General features: G+C 37.9%; 2 protein-coding genes across 2 annotated transcripts; both read right to left on the reverse strand.

Moving 5' to 3' along the window:
• Positions 1-849: 849 nt before the first annotated feature.
• LOC122984267 (extracellular calcium-sensing receptor-like) lies at positions 850-4,108 on the reverse strand. Its single transcript, XM_044354604.1, has 6 exons — positions 3,906-4,108; positions 3,507-3,777; positions 2,574-3,377; positions 2,173-2,403; positions 1,913-2,036; positions 850-1,763 (listed from the first exon to the last, which is right to left on the reverse strand). Exons 1-6 carry the CDS (start codon positions 4,106-4,108, stop codon positions 850-852), a joined length of 2,547 nt encoding a protein of 848 aa, XP_044210539.1.
• Positions 4,109-7,306: 3,198 nt separating this feature from the next.
• Positions 7,307-10,557, reverse strand: LOC122984268 (extracellular calcium-sensing receptor-like). Its single transcript, XM_044354606.1, has 6 exons — positions 10,355-10,557; positions 9,980-10,250; positions 9,031-9,837; positions 8,630-8,860; positions 8,370-8,493; positions 7,307-8,220 (listed from the first exon to the last, which is right to left on the reverse strand). The coding sequence occupies exons 1-6, from the start codon at positions 10,555-10,557 to the stop codon at positions 7,307-7,309; spliced, it is 2,550 nt and encodes an 849-aa protein (XP_044210541.1).
• Between the last annotated feature and the right edge of the window lie 8,559 nt (positions 10,558-19,116).

The following is a 19,116-nucleotide window of genomic DNA, read 5'->3' on the forward strand; positions in this document are numbered from 1 at the left end:
CCCTGAAGCCCCACCCCGCTGTAATGTGACAGTGTACACAGAACTGAGTGGCTCATTGTTCACTTTTTGATTCAAAGTTTATCAATACTAAACATGTCACATGTCCAAATTGCACCAAATTCGACAATGCACATCCTTGGGCTCTCAGCAATACTCTTACTGGTGAAGTTGATCAGATGAACGTTTCAAGGGATACATGAAGGACATACATACAGACAAAGATTCCTTCCTTTAACAGAGAGACTAGTGCAGTGCCTGTTCAAAATGTTCCTGTTTGGAGTGGCCATGGCCTAGTTACAACAGTTATTAAGCTCTTCAAATGTGTGACAATAAGGGTATAAGATTATATAACATAAAACAGAAAACCTCTCTGTGTTTTCTTGCTGTTTATAAAGTTATATATTATTTATAAATTATTTTTGATACTGATATTAAATGTCTGGACTATCCATAGAAACAATTTTGTACAGTGTATAGTTGTACAGTGCAGTTCCTTGTAGAAACTTTGTGTCCTTGGTTCTTATATTTTCACTTTTTTATTTTCACATTCTTTAAATAATTACTACTAATGGACGCTTATGTCACTTTCCCCACTCAATATAGTATTTCTCATACACTCACACACTTGACACTTTATCATACACTGAGGAGACCGAAACAATTGAAGGTATCTGTTGAATGTCTTTATATATATATATATATATATATTTTTTTTTTATGCAAAACAAATCTCATTATCTTGCAAAAACACAAATTAATGAAAAAAGGCTTGTGTTGGTGGATTTACTTTACTTAGCACATCACAATGAACACAATAAATGATTTTATTTGACACCCTTGAATTACATATTAAAGAGTTCTTGGTGGTATTCTCCCCATCAGATGTTTTTTTGAGTTTCGTTCTGGCCTGAAGATAATAATATAGCACTTTGGAACAAATATACATATCAGCAAACCAAAACTGGAGGACAGAATTGCAAATATCTCTACAGCTACAGTGAGCTTCCCAGGAGAACTGACATACGCTGGGATAAATGTGATCCAGACAGCACAGAATATCAGCATGCTGAAGGTGATCAGTTTGGCTTCATTAAAGCTGTCTGGCAGCTTCCTAGCAAGAAAAGCAAGTATAAAACACAAGAGAGCAAGAATTCCTATATAACCCAACACAGCCCAGAATCCAACAGCTGACCCCAGCGCACACTCTAAGATGATCTTTTCTTTATAGTACCTCATATTCATCTTTGGGAATGGAGGGTTGGTACTTAACCAAAGTATACAAATCAGAACCTGAATGAGAGTGAAAATCAGAACACTGAGCCTCTGCTGAAGAGGCCCAAACCATTTCATGACATTACTGCCAGGAAGCGTAGCTCTGAAGGCTATTAACACTACTATAGTTTTACCAAGAACACAGGAAATACAAAGGACAAACGTGATCCCAAATGCTGTGTGGCGCAGCATGCAGGACCACTCAGTGGGCCGACCTATGAAGGTCAGAGAACACAGGAAACACAATTTTAATGAGAAGAGCAGCAAGAAGCTCAGCTCAGAGTTGTTGGCTTTTACAATTGGAGTTTCTTTATGAGTCAAAAATATTATTGATGTTAAAAGAGATAAAAATACACCAACACAGCTAAATCCAGTCAAAATTGCCCCCATGATCTCTTTGTAGGAAAGGTATTCAGTAGGTTTTGGAAGACACTGATCTCTCTTTTCATTTGGCCAAAATTCAGGCGGACAGATCAAACAGTCTGGAGAATCTGTAAGAGATGTGAAATCATACAGACGTACAATCACAATACAGAAATAAGGAAATAAACATAAATCTTTTTATCATTCTCTTACTCTTTTTTCAATTATGCTTACAAAACATCAGATTAATGAATTCAATTTTGAAATCCTTACTCACTTGTCTGATTACTTATTGTTCCCTCTGGGCATTTAAAGCAGTCAAAGCAGCACACAGGCTTACGCTTGTTTATGGCCTTGCGAGTCCCTGGTGGGCACGGTTCTCTGCAGACAGACCTTGGCACCTGATTAGGCAAAACACAGCATGTTAAAACTAATACAATAAATGTATTGTATGTCACGGACAATGCAATATTTACTAAGCTCCTATGTAAGTAACAATTGTCATTTAATTGTAAAAGAACCCAAAATTCAATTTACCTCATCACTGTCCCCCCCCCACACTATTTTGGTGTCATCTTTAAGTTTGAATTTTTTCCCATCTGGAAAAGAGGTATCATATCGACCAACATTTACAATCTCAACAGAGCCATCTTCTTTCATCTGCCAGTTAACTAAGTCATACTGGGCAACTGAGTCTCCATTTTCATCAAAGGACACTTTGGCTCCATTTTGTGTTGTGAAATTCACATACCGAATGTGTTCCAACACCTATAAAGACAGAATCAGCACATTTTAGCAAACAGAAAAGATGCAAGACATAAAATTTTGTATTACAATTGTACCCTAAATGAATACTTAATATAAAACGTAGATATATGTTTTGCATTGACCACAAAGAATAGAAATGCCTATGCCTGATTTAATACACCAGAACTCACTAGCTTAGGCTGAACTTCATTCTTGCTCACACAGGGCTTTCCTGTGGTGGGATTTGAGCCAGCTTTACATTGCAGTAGCGCTTGAAGGGCATATGCCACTAAGTACACAGCTTTGTACACATTATTCTCAGCCCTGAAATTTGTCACATCTGTGTAGTCACTAGAAACTGTCTTCAGATCTTCTGTGCCAGTACACAGAGTAGAGGTGTTTGATGGAGAGAAGCTGCAATCAAAAAACTTCTCCCAGAAAGATTTAATTATTGCACTCTGTGGTTCATCAGATGGTTTCAAGTCGAGTAAGAATTCACTGAGACCTGGAATGGATGCCAGGGGGAGGGCAAAGCCCATCGCTCCCTGTAAAATGCTCTTTCTCTTGACAGAAGCCAGGTCTTGTTGTGTGATCCAAGACTCAGTGCCTATCCACTGCTTTCCAGTTATGTTATAATTCTCCATTTTTGACAAGATTGATTTGGTGTAAGACAAGGACATGAACAACAGGACTATTTTTGAAGAGGATTGCCTTACTGCCTCCACAATAGTATTAATCTTCTTTTCAGATGTCTTTGTGTAAGGCAATCTGTATTCAACACATATTCCCTCTTTAATTGCTTCCTCTACAAATTCAGCTGTACCCTCCTCTGAATACATGGCCACTGAATAAATAATCCCCACCCAGCGCCAGTCAAAATATTTCATAAGCTGCACCAGGCCTATGACTTGGAAACGGTCACTCGGCACAGTTCTGAAGAAGGTGGGGTAAAGTTTCTTGTCACTCAGACAAGCACAGGTTGAAAGGTAGCTTACCTTCAAAGAAAAAAAGACATGTTAAATCCTATTTTGTCAAAATGCAAATATAAATAAACACTTTGGACAATGAAATTTGGAGAGTGTGCAATTATTTCCCATTATTTTCCATTTATGCCCCATCCTCACCTGTGGAATGGATAGCGGGCTTAGTATGTTGTTTATGTCTTCACTTATTCCAGAGGATGAATGGCCTAAAAGAGCCTGGATCTGACCCTTGCAGCCCTTTGAATCCTCTCCATTTACAGCCTCAACAGCTGCTCGTATCAGGTTTTCACTCCCACAGCCATTGTAGAGCCTGTAGCCCAGACTCACTCCTGGAAGGAGCTTAGTATCTCTGTTGATCTCCTCCACCGTGAAAATCAGTGTCCGGGCAAACTTCAATTCCCTGTCATTCCACCTGCAAACACAGTGTTAAGTTTTGACACAGCACCACTAAACAAGTTATTACAGCGGATCATCTTGCAACACATAAAAACATGTAAAACACAACATGTGATTGTACATATTTTAAGCATATTCACTTACTTTTTGCAGTATGCATATGGAATTGCCTGGAAGTCATTATCTATCAGTGTACGTGTACTAGTCATAGAGAAAACTCCTCCTATAATAAGATCACCTTCTTTAGAAAATTCCATGAACCCTGTCTGCCCAATCACTTTGCATGTTTGTTTCTCTGACTTTGTTGTTGCCAGCAGAGTGAGTAAGATGATAGTGATCCAATCCATCATGAGCCACCCTCCCGTTCACTGAAGCAATTTTGACCTGGGACCTGATCTTTATAGCTTTTATGTGAGAACAGAAACATCACCAGCCAATGAGAGCACACCGCCAATTCCCGAATGATATGAATAGGAATATTTTTTGTTTTTCAATAAAAGTGCTTTTAGGGTAGCGTAGGTATTGAACATGCAACTTCCTTCAGGACCCTCTTCCAGACCAGGGTTGGAGGGAGGTGACTGCCTGGATTTGGTGAAATGGCGTTGCTACAAGGAATGGAAATTAATTAAAAGATAGATACTGACGTATAAACGTCACTCAGAGAGTAAGAGAGAGGAATAAGGAGTTGCCTTTATGGAAAGACAGAGAGGTGGAACTGAAATTTTAGTAATTATTAGTAATTCAGTATAATTCAGTGGTTTATATCAGTGAAGTGTATGGAACTAGTATAAAACTGGGTAACAAGTGTACCATACGTGTGCTGGATCTTTTTCCCATTTCGTGTATACATATTGTATGAGCAAATATGGGTGGGAAATATGACAATATATACTGTGAGATTATATAAATATTTCAGCCATCAAACTTTTCTATACCATTTGTGCTGTGGTAACTGCAATATGGTCATATTGGATTCAAAGATTTGCATCAACGGGCATGAATTCACTGGACTGACATTCTAGTTATTTCATCTATTAATGTTTTCACAACTGAATTTAAAATGTAAAATGTACATAAATTGTACTATGTCACAATATATATCGATATCACAGTACAAGAATTATATATAACATTTTATCCATATTGTCCAAATCTACGTAAAAACGTCTAAGTGCTTCTTTGCAAATTATGCATTAATGCATCCATTTCTGGAGGTAAAATGATTACTTATTTTTTAAATGATACACGGGCAAATAAATACCTGCTATGGTTTAAATATTTGTTCTTTTTTGGTTTTAGCACTGCTGATAACATGAAAAACATGATTCTTCACAGAGTGAGGCAGTATAAGACACTAAACAGGTGTACTTGCAAACATGCACACTGCAGTCTTCACCTCAACCTAACGTGCTAGAGGTGGTACAACATCCTGAGGCATTGCCAGTGGGCACTGACAATGATGCTGCTGAAGAGGGGCATGCGTAGGGTTCACCTCTGGATGGAGGTGAGGAGAGTTCACAGCTGCTTGCACAGGGTCCTGCAAGGGGTGGGCCTCAGGACAGAAGTGAAGGGGGTGCACGGCTGCCTCCACAGGGTACTGGAAGGACTGGGCCTCAAGATGGAAATATTATAAATGTGGGAGCTCTGTCCATCAAGCAGAAGAACATGTAGGCATGGGTCATCTCTTGACAGGCTTTGCAACACAAATTGCCTCCCCCACTCAAAATATGGTTCCCCGAACTCAGCAACCACCCTGGAGGAGAGGAAGTGGTCCTGCAGACCTGTCTCATCGCAGTTCAAAATATGGTCTGGTGCATTTTCTAAGCCCAGGGACTTAATGATATCTTCATAATCACTGAAGCACTTCATAACTGCTGGGCGGTTGAAGCCGGCTGCTTTGAGAGTGGAAAGACCCTCAGGCTTTCTGATACTCAGGTTAGGTTTCTGCTTTAGGAACCCCTGAAACCAGGCATAGCCAACTTTTTTCTTGGTTTCGGAGAAGCCCTTTATCCCTTTTTTGGCTGGACCAGCCACGGACCAGCCCTATAACTGGGGTTGTCCGTGAGTGACTGACTGAGTAAGTGATGAAGTTACACCATTGGTCAGCTGGCCGAGTGTTGGAGTTTCCCCATAGGCCCTTGCTCTTTCAAAATGAATCGGCGCAAGATGATGGAATCAAAGGATAGCAGCACAACACAGAGTGGCTGTGTTTCCTGCTTCAAGCACTGACGGTCTCACCTCTGGTGTTAAATGCAGTGAAGTCGGCTAAACACCTGTTTAAACACATGCGTACCAGTGTCTCTACCGTCCTCTCCTCTACCGTTCAGTGTGATTGTCTCTTCGGCTGACAGCACTGTCAGCCACACAGCACCAGCAGCCAGCAAGAAAGATGTTCCGTGGTGCATTTGGATTTTATAACTGAACTAATGCCAGGACGCAAGCTTTTTATTTCTCTGACATTTCCACATCACAAACAATGAAAAACAGCATTAAAACACAAGTCTTGCAGGTAAAACACGCAACTCATGTAGGCTGTTATATCAGTTTAGTGTGGGGTGGCTGCTCTGCAGGTGCACTTGATTTGACTGTAACTGTAGTAATCAGGTGGAGATGAGCCTCCTGAATTTGCATCCAAAATATTGTCAAAACTGTCATTTACAATTTCCACCACAGCCTCTGTAATCATCGACAGGGAAAGAGGCAGAAAAAGGTGCACAGAGGCATGAGGGAGTGCACATAGTTAAAGCACCCCAAATAACAATCACTCTGACCATGTCATGTGATATGCTACTTCAGCACACTTTACCAGCCAATATTACTGGGACCACTACAGAAAATTGTAGATGAACATTTAATATCCAGAAATTCATATTATATACACTACCAGTGGCTATCCCTGTAACAAACTGGCCACAATTCCACTCATTGGCCATACACAGTCCAGCCATATAGTAGGTTTTGACCATTGACTATATGAAGATGGACATCATGACAGCTCCCCAAAAGTGAAGCCAAAGCATCTTGATCGCCCCCTGGTGGCTGTTCACAAATTATATATATTATTTATGCTATTTATATATTTTTTTTGATACTGATATTAAATATCTGGACTATCCACAGAAACAGTGTTCATTTTACTTAGATTTAAAGTGCAGTTCCTTGTAGAGATGTGTCTTTGTACACTCCTTTGTTCTTATATTTTCACCTTTTTATTTTCACATTCTTTAAATAATAACTGCTAATGGACACCTTGATGGCGTTAGAGGGGGAAATGTTTCTTGGTCACTTTTCCCACTCAGTATAGTATTTCTTAGCTTGTCATACACTGAAGATCCCAAAACAATTTAAGGTATCTGTTGAATGTCTTTATATATTATTTTATTTTTCTGCAAAATAATTCTCATTATCTCTCAATAGCACAAATAAATGGAGCAAAGGCTGTTGGTGGATTTGTTTTATTTAGCACATTACAAAAAACAATGACTTCTACAGCATCCGTCAGACTACACAATAAATAATTTGATTTGACATCTTTGAACTACATATTACAGAGTTCTTGGTGGTATTTTCCCCATCAGATGTTTTTTTGAGTTTCGTTCTGGCTTGAAGATAATAATATAGCATTTTGGAACAAATATACATATCAGTAAACCAAAACTGGAGGACAGAATTGCAAATATCTCTACAGCTACAGTGAACTTCCCAGGAGAACTGACATACGCTGGGATAAATGTGATCCAGACAGCACAGAATATCAGCATGCTGAAGGTGATCAATTTGGCTTCATTAAAGCTGTCTGGCAGCTTCCTAGCAAGAAAAGCAAGTATAAAACACAAGAGAGCAAGAATTCCTATATAACCCAACACAGCCCAGAATCCAACAGCTGACCCCAGCGCACACTCTAAGATGATCTTTTCTTTGTAGTACTTCATATTCATCTTTGGGAATGGAGGGTTGGTACTTAACCAAAGTATACAAATCAGAACCTGAATGAGAGTGAAAATCAGAACACTGAACCTCTGCTGAAGAGGCCCAAACCATTTCATGACATTACTGCCAGGAAGCGTTGCTCTGAAGGCCATTAACACTACTACAGTTTTACCAAGAACACAGGAAATACAAAGGACAAAGATGATCCCGAATGCTGTGTGGCGCAGCATGCAGGACCACTCAGTGGGCCGACCTATGAAGGTCAGAGAACATAGGAAACACAATTTTAATGAGAAGAGCAGCAAGAAGCTCAGCTCAGAGTTGTTGGCTTTTACAATTGGAGTTTCTTTATGAGTCAAAAAAATTATTGATGTTAAAAGAGATAAAAATACACCAACACAGCTAAATCCAGTCAAAATTGCCCCCATGATCTCTTTGTAGGAAAGGTATTCAGTAGGTTTTGGAAGACACTGATCTCTCTTTTCATTTGGCCAAAATTCAGGCGGACAGATCAAACAGTCTGGAGAATCTGTAAGAGATGTGAAATCATACAGACGTACAATCACAATACAGAAATAAGGAAATAAACATAAATCTTTTTATCATTCTCTTACTCTTTTTTCAATTTTGCTTACAAAACATCAGATTAATGAATTCAATTTTGAAATCCTTACTCACTTGTCTGATTACTTATTGTTCCCTCTGGGCATTTAAAGCAGTCGAAGCAGCACACAGGCTTACGCTTGTTTATGGCCTTGCGAGTCCCTGGTGGGCACGGTTCTCTGCAGACAGACCTTGGCACCTGATTATGCAAAACACAGCATGTTAAAACTAATACAATAAATGTATTGTATGTCACTGACAATGCAATATTTACTAAGCTCCTGTGTAAGTAACAATTGTCATTTAGTTGTAAAAGAACCCAAAATTCAATTTACCTCATCATTGTTCCCCCCCCAAACTATTTTGGTGTCATCTTTAAGTTTGAATTTTTTCCCATCTGGAAAAGAGGTATCATATCGACCAACATTTACAATCTCAACAGAGCCATCTTCTTTCATCTGCCAGTTAACTAAGTCATACTGGGCAACTGAGTCTCCATTTTCATCAAAGGACACTTTGGCTCCATTTTGTGTTGTGAAATTCACATACTGAATGTGTTCCAACACCTATAAAGACAGAATTTGCACATTTTAGCAAACAAAAAAGATGCAAGACATAAAATTTTGCATTACAATTGTACCCTAAATGAATACTTAATATGTAACGTACATATATGTTTTGCATTAACCACAAAGAATAGAAATGCCTATGCCTGATTTAATACACCAGAACTCACTAGCTTAGGCTGAACTTCATTCTTGCTCACACAGGGCTTTCCTGTGGTGGGATTTGAGCCAGCTTTACATTGCAGTAGCGCTTGAAGGGCATATGCCACCAAGTACACAGCTTTGTACACATTATTCTCAGCCCTGAAATTTGTCACATCTGTGTAGTCACTAGAAACTGTCTTCAGATCTTCTGTGCCAGTACACATAGTAGAGGTGTTTGATGGAGAGAAGCTGCAATCAAAAAACTTCTCCCAGAAAGATTTAATTATTGCACTCTGTGGTTCATCAGATGGTTTCAAGTCGAGTAAGAATTCACCGAGACCTGGAATGGATGCCAGGGGGAGGGCAAAGCCCATCGCTCCCTGTAAAATGCTCTTTCTCTTGACAGAAGCCAGGTCTTGTTGTGTGATCCAAGACTCAGTGCCAATCCACTGCTTTCCAGTTATGTTATAATTCTCCATTTTTGACAAGATTGATTTGGTGTAAGACAAGGACATGAACAACAGGACTACTTTTGAAGAGGATTGCCTTACTGTCTCTACAATAGTATTAATCTTCTTTTCAGATGTCTTTGTGTAAGGCAATCTGTATTCAACACATATTCCCTCTTTAATTGCTTCCTCTACAAATTCGGCTGTACCTCTCTCTGAGTACATGCTTCCCATTGAATAAATAACCCCCACCCAGCGCCAGTCAAAATATTTCATAAGCTGCACCAGGCCTATGACTTGGAAACGGTCACTTGGCACAGTTCTGAAGAAGGTGGGGTAAAGTTTCTTGTCACTCAGACAAGCACAGGTTGAAAGGTAGCTTACCTTCAAAGAAAAAACAAACATGTTAAATCCAAATAAGGCATATTTTTGGTCGAAATGCAAATATAAATAAACAGTTTGGACAATGAAATTTGGAGAGTTTGCAATTATTTCCCATTATTTTCCATTTATTTCCCATCCTCACCTGTGGAATGGATAGCGGGCTTAGTATGTGGTTTATGTCTTCACTTACTCCAGAGGATGAATGGCCTAAAAGAGCCTGGATCTGACCCTTGCAGCCCTTTGAATCCTCTCCATTTACAGCCTCAACAGCTGCTCGTATCAGGTTTTCACTCCCACAGCCATTGTAGAGCCTGTAGCCCAGACTCACTCCTGGAAGGAGCTTAGTATCTCTATTGATCTCCTCCACCGTGAAAATTAAAGTTCGAGCAAACTTCAATTCCCTGTCATTCCACCTGCAAACACAGTATTAATTGTTGACACAACAGCTGATCATTTTGCAATACATAGTAACATGTAAAACACAACATTTGTACATATTTTAAGCATATTTACTTACTTTTTGCAGTATGCATATGGAATTGCCTGGTAGTCATTATCTACCACTGTACGTGTACTAGTCATAGAGAAAACCCCTCCTATAATAAGATCACCTTCTTTAGAAAATTCCATGAACCCTGTCTGCCCAATCACTCTGCATGTTTGATTTTCTGACTTTGTTGTTGCCAGCAGAGTGAGTAAGATGATAGTGATCCAACCCATCACGAGCCACCCCCCCATTCACTGAAGAAATTGTGACCTGGGACCTGATCTTTATAGCTTTTATGTGAGAACAGAAACATCACCAGCCAATGAGAGCACACTGCCAATTCCCAAATGATATGAATATGAATCACGATCTTTTAACCTTAATCCCACTGACTGGAGTACCTGTAGTCTCCAGAGGTATACTTTTGTCATATCTCACAGATGCTTTATTCTTTCATTCCAATTTTTCATGACTTTGTCAATCAATTTGTTCCTAATGACTTCATGTCATTGTTTTTTGTTTCTTTTATAAGTAGTGCTTTTGAAAAATACCAATGTATTGGGGCACTCTGTCAGTCATTCTGAAGGTTTTGTGGAAAGATTGTATTTGGGTGTTGTTTGTATTAAAGAAACATATCTATTTTTGTTTTGCACAACTTTCCTGAAATAATAATAATAATAATAATAATAACAATAATAATAATAATAATAATCTGTTCTTTTAATACATAACTAATAATGTTTTGAGAAGAAATAAGTTAGCATTTTGCTATGATGGTTGTTTCTTACAGTCATTTATTTTTGGGGTCCGGGATCCAGTCTGTAGTCCTTGTATGTTAGATATGTTGGTAGGATGAGGGTTAAAGAAACTGATCATGCAGATTGAAGGAAGAAGGCCTGATGTACTTTTTGTCTGAGAATCAATAAAAGTACTTTAAAGGTAATGAGGTATTGAACATGCAGTACTGTACAGTAATTGTTTCTCAGTCACTCAGAGAAGGCTGGTAGCTCAGGATGTCTATAGATAGAAGATTTTAAAATAATGTAGCTGTGGACTATGATATAGTGAAATGTCCCTGTCTGTATGTTATCTTCAGCAGTTTTAATAGCAGACTTAGTGGCCATATTTTCTATCATTTTGTATCTATAGCTGAACCTTCCTTCAGGACCCTCTTCCAGACCAGGGTTGGAGGCGGGTCTGAGACTGTCCGGATTTAGTGAAATGGTATTGCCAAAAGGAGTGGAAATTAATTAAAAGATAGATACCGGCACATAAATGCCAGTCAGAAAGTAAGAGAGAAGAATAGGAAGGTGTTGCCTTTATGGAAAGACAGAGAGGTTAAAATGAAATTTTAATAATTATTAGTAATTCAGTGTAATTCAGTAGTTTATATCAGTGAAGTGACAGCCGGCTGGGGCCTCTGCTAACAGTGAGAAGCTGGGTGACAGCTGTTTCATCTGAATGGTTCTAATGTGGGTCAGACATGTGTTGACTAGATCTGTGTCAAATATGTGTGAAAGAGGTATTTCTTGTCTTTGTTTCACTCATGCATTATAATATGATTAGATGTTTACTGTAGATTTAAAATTTACTATTGTATTTACTGTCTTGAAACATCATTCAAAACCTTGGGAGTTACAAAACATTCTATGCAATTATAGGTTTTAAAAAGACCTGCAGGGTGTACTTGAAGTGTAATTTGTCCTGCCCTAACAGGTGCAACAAAGCTAACAAGAGTCAGGGATATATCAATTGGCACATCCCCACACACAGACCTGAGAAGAAGAGCCAGGATAAGCAAAAGCACCTGCATGGGTGTACCATAGGTGTGTAGGATCTTTTTCCCATTTAGTGTACTCTTCTCTTCTTTGGGCCTAATTATAGTACAAAGCACAATAACACTAAACAAAACCTTTAAATGTATCACAGAATGTATATGTATATATACATATGTATGTATATTTTGTGATTCAATTTAATTACCTAAATATTTATTAATTGTTTGAGGACATGGTAACAAACAATTATTTTGCACTTTATAGAAAACTAAATTAAATGCTGTGTAAATTGTGCTTGTGGTATATAACCACTGAAAAAGTACAAACTTTATTGATAATGATTCCAGGCACATTCAAGACTCCATAACAACATTGAATTAAGTTAACTGTATAATATATGTATAGTTTATAATTGCCTCTTTTAAAAATATGTAAGTTATACCAATAAATAATAGTTTCACTTTTCGCTTACCGAAACCTCAGGTTTGTCCAGTCCTAATTTATACATATAAATGTATGGAAATTTCTGTTATAAAAAACTCAAACTTTTTAACATTTGTTTTAAACATATATGGCAGGTCTAACAAAGGCAAAGGGGCACTAACTGCAAAGAGTGTGTTCTCAGCACAATAGCGTTAACTCAGTAGTGATTTATTTCTCCATTTTGACCTGATATTTTATATTTATGTACATAAATAATTAAAATACATTTTTTCATCATTCACAGTATGCCTACTGTATTCTTTACTCTTCAATGTGATAAAAAGAGATTACTATAAATGAAAATGCAGAGGACATATCCATTTAAAAAATCTTTAATATACTTATATACTGAAGTTTTATTGTACATTCATTCAATTGTGATGAACTTCAATCACTGTAATGTCTGCTTTTTATGTAAAAATGAAAAATGAAATAACGTTAAAAAATAAAATATTTACAAAGACCATCATCACCTCAGCTGTTGAGGATGTTAAAGGGACTGGTACACTTCATTTATATATGACCACCTACATTTGGATTTATGCTTTCTTTTTTCTCTTTTATTTATTTATTTATTCATTGATTTATTATTCATTTATTACATTACATGTGATTAAGACTAAAATCATTTTAATCAAGAAAAATTGCTCCTGTAAAAGAAACAGGGTTGTAAAAGATGCATGCTTAGATGGTGAGAATATTTGATATTAAAAGGAAAAAGAAAGAGATGGGGGAAAATAACATTTATGGATTAAACTTTTACTCAGATTTTTATGACTCTTCACTTCATGTTCAAATATGCATACGGTGTAACAGCTTTAATGATAAAGAAGAATGCTTGAAAAGAAACAGTTTAAATTAACCTGTTGATCTTAATAACCAGTACATACTTTATTGGTACCCTTGAATTCTGTAGACACGTTACCAATTGCACATGTAAGAGAACGCTCAAGAAATTTAATTTAGTCAAGATGGATTGTAGCAAACTGGGGAGTGAGACAAACACGCAGTACAAAGTTGCCAGTAGCTCTATATTTCCAAACACAGTCCAGGATTGTAGCGTTGATCCCACACTACCTCCCAGAAGCATGTCTTCAAACCAGAGTTTCAGATTCTTATTTGGAAAAGGAGGGCTGAAAGTCAACCAGAGAAACAACACAGTAACAGGCAGAGCCCTAAACTGCTGCTCTGTGGGACAAAACAGTTTAATGACAGTATGAGCTGCCCTGCAGGCAATTAACACATGTACGGTTTTCCCTACAGCACAAGAGGGGCAGACGACAAAAGAAATCCAGACAGCTATCTGTGACCATTCTGATGGCTGATGGATGGTAACTGATGGTGAAAAACAATACAATGTCATGGTAAAAAGCATCATCATCGTGGAGTTACTGCCATGAGGAGGACTGACTCTGTTTGGTGATATTTTCATCCTGGTTATGTAGATTCCAACCAGTAACACAGCTGCCACAAAAAATCTTCCAACCCATCGGCTGGTGTCTGTAGGCCACCTCTCCTCCCTGTCTGTATACACAGTCAATAAAAAAAGAAAAAGTTATAGGTTATTACATAACTATTTAAGGAACTTAAGAAATGCTCTTCCTGTAATGTTTTTTTAATATCACCTGCTTGTGTTAGAAATGCTCCTTTTGCACAATGTGTTGCATAATTTGATGGAATCTGCAGTGAACAAGACATAAAAATGAGGTAATGCACACAAATTACACACACTGTATAAGCAAAGACCAGTGAGAAATATGACAATATATACTGTGAGATTATATACATTTGTCAGCCATCAGACTTTACTATACCATTTGTTCTGTGGTTACTGCAATATGGTCATATTGGATTTAAAGATTTGCATCAATATGCATCAAGGGGCATGAATTCACTGGACAGACATTCTAGTTATTGCATTTATTAATGGTTTCATAACTGAGTTTAAAATGTAAAATATATATAAACTGTACTGTATCACAATATATATCGATATACTAAAAAAAAAATATGTATAACATTTTACCCATATTGTCAAAATCTATGTGAAAATCTCAAAGTGCTTCTTTGCAAATTATGCATTAATTCACAGAAAGGATGGAGTATGTTTTTTTCACATTCCTCTCATATCAGCAGAAAGTTAAATATCTGTCCTCACAGCATCCATTTCTGTAGGTAAAAGGATATTATAGTAAGTAATTTAACTTATTTTAACATTATACAGGCAAATAAATACCTGCTATGGTTTAAATATATGTTCATTTTTGTTTTAGCACTGCTGATAATGTGAAAAACATGAATCTTCAGATACTGAGGCAAAATAAGACACTAAACAGGTGTCCATGCAAATATGCATACAGTAGATCCAGATGTGACCCCCCTTTGATTTTTCTGGGGACATAAGACTCACTTGATTCTCAGGTGGGATGAAAATAAGGGTTTCTGAAAATGTGAGGCCACGTGGTCCATGCAAGAACACCTGCTCAATTTTGACTTCCACGTTGCATGCTTTACAGATGTAAGTACAATCCATGGTTTTCCAGTGGTCTGCTAGAACAAGGGCAATGGTGTGGGAGCAGTGAGCCGTGGATCTCAAGAGAACAAATGAAGGACAGATATCTCTGCAATTCACATGTGTGCTGTGATCATCAGTATTTATCTGCATGGAAGAAAAATACAGACAGTTATTGAATATCATAATAAATTGATGTCAGTATGGCAACAATTTTTGAGTGCGTTATTGTAAAGTAAATTCAAATTTAATTTTGCATGTAATATGGTGAAGAAGACTCCTGTTCAAACCTTCTGCTGCTCACCTTTACTATAGATAGGGGACACTTGACCTCAGACAGAAAACATATCAACAACTGCTGAATTTTACATTTGCAGACATGTCTGCTTTGTTTCCCTAAATTTACAGCCTCTTTGACTCTTTGGAACAGGGTCACATAGCCATTAAGGAGCACACAGTTCAAAGTCACACCAGGAAAGAGAGCACAGTCTTTTTTTATCTTGTCCTGTGTGAAAATCCTCTCCATTTGAGGAGATCTAGAACATAAAAAAAACAAAACAAATATCAGTTCATGATTACATGATGTGGCAAATTATCACATATATAATTATGACACTATCATAGCATTTAATTACCATTATACATTGCATCAATCTCTCAACTCAGCATTTGTTGTAAATATAAGCTTAAATAGCTGCAATTTAAAAAAGCATAATTACATAATTAAAGGTTATTACTTTGCATATAATAACAGTGAAATTACTTCAAATTGTAAATGACCCATAAGCTCCTCTAGAGATTGTCTAATTGTCTTTTGAGGTGTCTCTAAATATGGTGTTTAGGTCCCCATAATTCAGACTGGTTCCCCACTGAGGAAGTCATTAAATTGCAAGCTAATTGCTGATGAATCTGTGGGAAACCACACTGGGGTATCCAGGTCCTTGACAAAATAAATAAATAAATAAAAGCAAGTTACTGAGAAAGAAACAAGTGGAAAAAATTGAGAAAACAGACAACACTGTAATTCACCAACAATTTACTCACCTCTCAACTGTCAGTGTCAGTTTTGTTTTGTCATAAACAAGGGCTCTTTTATGTGACGCATTGGAGCTGAAGCCCATTGTCTCTTCATCATGCCCATACTGACTGAGCTCAGTACACTGGTCCAGGCTGAGCCACAGTGTTAAGAAGACAAACGTGACTGTTGTCATCTCAGAGCCTCGCCTTTGGCACAGTCAGGATTCTTGCAAGGTTGTGTTTTATAGCTTCTTGTCTGCTACCCAGGTGTAGGAGGCAACTTTGTTGGCCATTCTCTAAGGTAAATGCACTTATTTGTTGTTTTTTTTTTTTTTTTTTGCATAAGAGCTCAAGGATGTCAGGCATGAAGAATAAATGTGACAGGAATACACCTGGGCTCCCAATAACAATTGATTGTTGAGTGTTTAATAAGAGTATTTCTATGAGTGCCTTTACATTTTTACAGCTGTTTCCAAAAACCAGCAAGTATTAAGTGTGCCCTAACACTGAATATATTTTAAAGCAATTACGTATTTAAATGTTATGTAAGCATTGCAGTATACTGTATATTTAAATGCATCAAATACAAAGCATATGTCACAGTTAATGGGACTGTTGTGGGTCAAGCTAATTGGTTATTGTTCTTATAGGACTGAAAAAAAAACACTGTTCTGTGCTCTTGGTTTGTGTTTATTGACAAAAAATTATCTTTAGTTATGGGAAGAGGGAGCGGACTGAACTGTGTACAGATTCTACTTTGTTCAGACTGTTGCTACCACATATCCAGGTACTGACTAGCTGTTTAGAGAGGTCAGGGCTGAAGCAGATTAATGGACCCATTTCACATCAGACGTTTTTACTTGTCCAAGCAGGAAAAGCCATTTGTTGCCTGTTTTCCCTAATCGGACCCTGTCTCCTGTTCCCTGCAGTCCCATCTGCTCTGTCTCCAGTCCCTGTCTTCTGTCCTACGTCTTGTCAGCCCTGCTTCCATGCCCTGGACCCCCGCTCTACCCAACTTTCACAGATTCTGCTCCAGACCTGCTCCCCTTGCCCCAGTCTGCCTCAACTCCTGGTTCCCAGCTTCTAGCCTCAGCCTCAGCCCCAGTTTCCCATCTACCAGCCCAAGCCCCAGCTTGTCTTACCATGACCCTGTCTCCTTGCCTCTGTGTGTCTGCACTAGGGTTCCCCTACTCCACCCCCACGTAACAGAACCGGCTTACCTAAATGGAATGCAACCATTATTAAAGATATTGACTCCAGCTTTACTTTCCTGCTTTGACAAGTCAAAATGTCTGCTGTGAAAAGGGTTTATTGGTGACCAGATTTTCAGTTTCAGCGATTATTCAGGAATAACTACACCTCAGCTTGAAATCATGCTTGCACCACCATCAGTTGTTGCATGTTATGCCCACAACCTATGAAGCACAGCCCTCCACAAAACACTATAGGCCTTTTTTATGAGGACATTTTGATATGTCACAGTTGGAAAACCATTGTTATAAATGATAAACTTAATGATTTGATTATGTCTTATAATGTGTTTTTACTGTTATTCTTTTAAACCTAGTTATTTATTGTTTTATCATTACTATATTGTGTATTTGTACTGAGTTTGGTATTATCATCATCAATAATATAATTAATTATTATGCAGACTTGAACCTTACTGAGGTTGGAGTTATGCTTTTTCTATCTGAAACTTAGTGTGATATTTATCTTAAAGTTGATCTGCAAGTTCTGCTCTATTTATGCATAGTATATACATACTTTAGATACATACTCTAGATATTTTTTTAATTTGCATGCACCAAGTTGGTAACATTCTTTTCTTACTCCTGCACAGCAGTTATTAGACATTTCTAATGTGGTTAAGCCTAAAAAAAATGTGTGTTATTTTTCTGATCCTGATAAAAACATGTAGTCCTCAAAAACATACAAGGCTAAATAATGTTTTTGTCTTGAAATATTTGTGCAGGGGGAAAAAAAGAGACTTTCAAAAAAATAAATAATTTTTTTGCCATATTGCCCAGCCCCACTTAGAGGACATGCAAAAATTCTGCTCACATTGAAACCCAGGGAGTCCACCAGAATGCTGTGTCCCTCACTGTCAGTCAGAGAGTGATCTGTGACCCAGGTGTCACTGCCAACCCAATGCAGTCCTGTAATGTTCTGTCTGTACAACTCAGTTTCCAGCACAGTAATTTCTCAGTGTGACATGAAGGCCACAGTGACTTTAGAGGTGGAACAATTAACAGTGTCAACTTCTTAAAGAGGACCTGCTTGATCAAATGCCTGGTAAAACTCTGTGCACACCCCCTCTTCTTGTAGTCATCCCGTTGATACCATAGTCGTTTTTTTTTTACTTATTACCCCCACCCAGGTCCAGCCGAAGTGCTTGATCAGTTTTGCCAGGCCTCTGCTCTGGTGAAGGTCACTGGGAATAGTTCTGAAGAAGGATAGAAACTCTGCCTATCTTTCACTCTTCACCTTTAAGTAAAAATTTGAAGGCATGACTTTTACTTTTGCAATATTTTTACTGTGCGGTATTAATAGTTTTACTTAAGAAAAAAGTTTTGAGTAATTCTTCTACCTGGGGCCCCTGCCATGGACCTGCTGCTTAAGGGTCTGAAGCCATGAGAAAGGTCCCTCAGAGAGTAAGACAAAAAGGGGTGTGGTGTTTACAGAAATCGGAATTTTTGCCATGGGCACAGTCTTGACATAAATATATTTTTCATTTTTATTATTCCTCATTTGGGGAATTGAGTCTGACACCATGATCACATCAAGGCAATTTCTTCAGGTCTTTTAGGTCAATTAGGTCAAAATATACAGTGAATCCCTACCATATAGTTTCGTCACCATGCCATTATCTTCATGAGCCAATAGAAATCAAACATGCAACAAATGTGGTGGCACATCAAGGATGATCTCAAGGATAATTAGATACTGCAAAGATACTGTAAGTTAAAATTAGGTGAAATTTACAAGAATTATTGTCACAG

This window comes from Thunnus albacares, chromosome 6, assembly GCF_914725855.1.
Source record: "Thunnus albacares chromosome 6, fThuAlb1.1, whole genome shotgun sequence".
Lineage (NCBI taxonomy): Eukaryota > Metazoa > Chordata > Actinopteri > Scombriformes > Scombridae > Thunnus > Thunnus albacares.

What these genes read in the sequence shown, in the direction of transcription:
- LOC122984267 (XM_044354604.1), bottom strand. Translation starts at nt 4,108, where the DNA reads ATGGATTGGATCACTATCATCTTACTCACTCTGCTGGCAACAACAAAG. An exon ending in CCATATGCATACTGCAAAAA is followed by an intron (nt 3,778 to 3,905) that starts GTAAGTGAATAT and finishes CTGTGTTTGCAG; the next exon opens with GTGGAATGACAGGGAATTGA. An exon ending in GGGGGGGGGACAGTGATGAG is followed by an intron (nt 2,037 to 2,172) that starts GTAAATTGAATT and finishes TTGCCTAATCAG; the next exon opens with GTGCCAAGGTCTGTCTGCAG.
- LOC122984268 (XM_044354606.1), bottom strand. Translation starts at nt 10,557, where the DNA reads ATGGGTTGGATCACTATCATCTTACTCACTCTGCTGGCAACAACAAAG. An exon ending in CCATATGCATACTGCAAAAA is followed by an intron (nt 10,251 to 10,354) that starts GTAAGTAAATAT and finishes CTGTGTTTGCAG; the next exon opens with GTGGAATGACAGGGAATTGA. An exon ending in ATGAAGTTCAGCCTAAGCTA is followed by an intron (nt 8,861 to 9,030) that starts GTGAGTTCTGGT and finishes CTGTCTTTATAG; the next exon opens with GTGTTGGAACACATTCAGTA.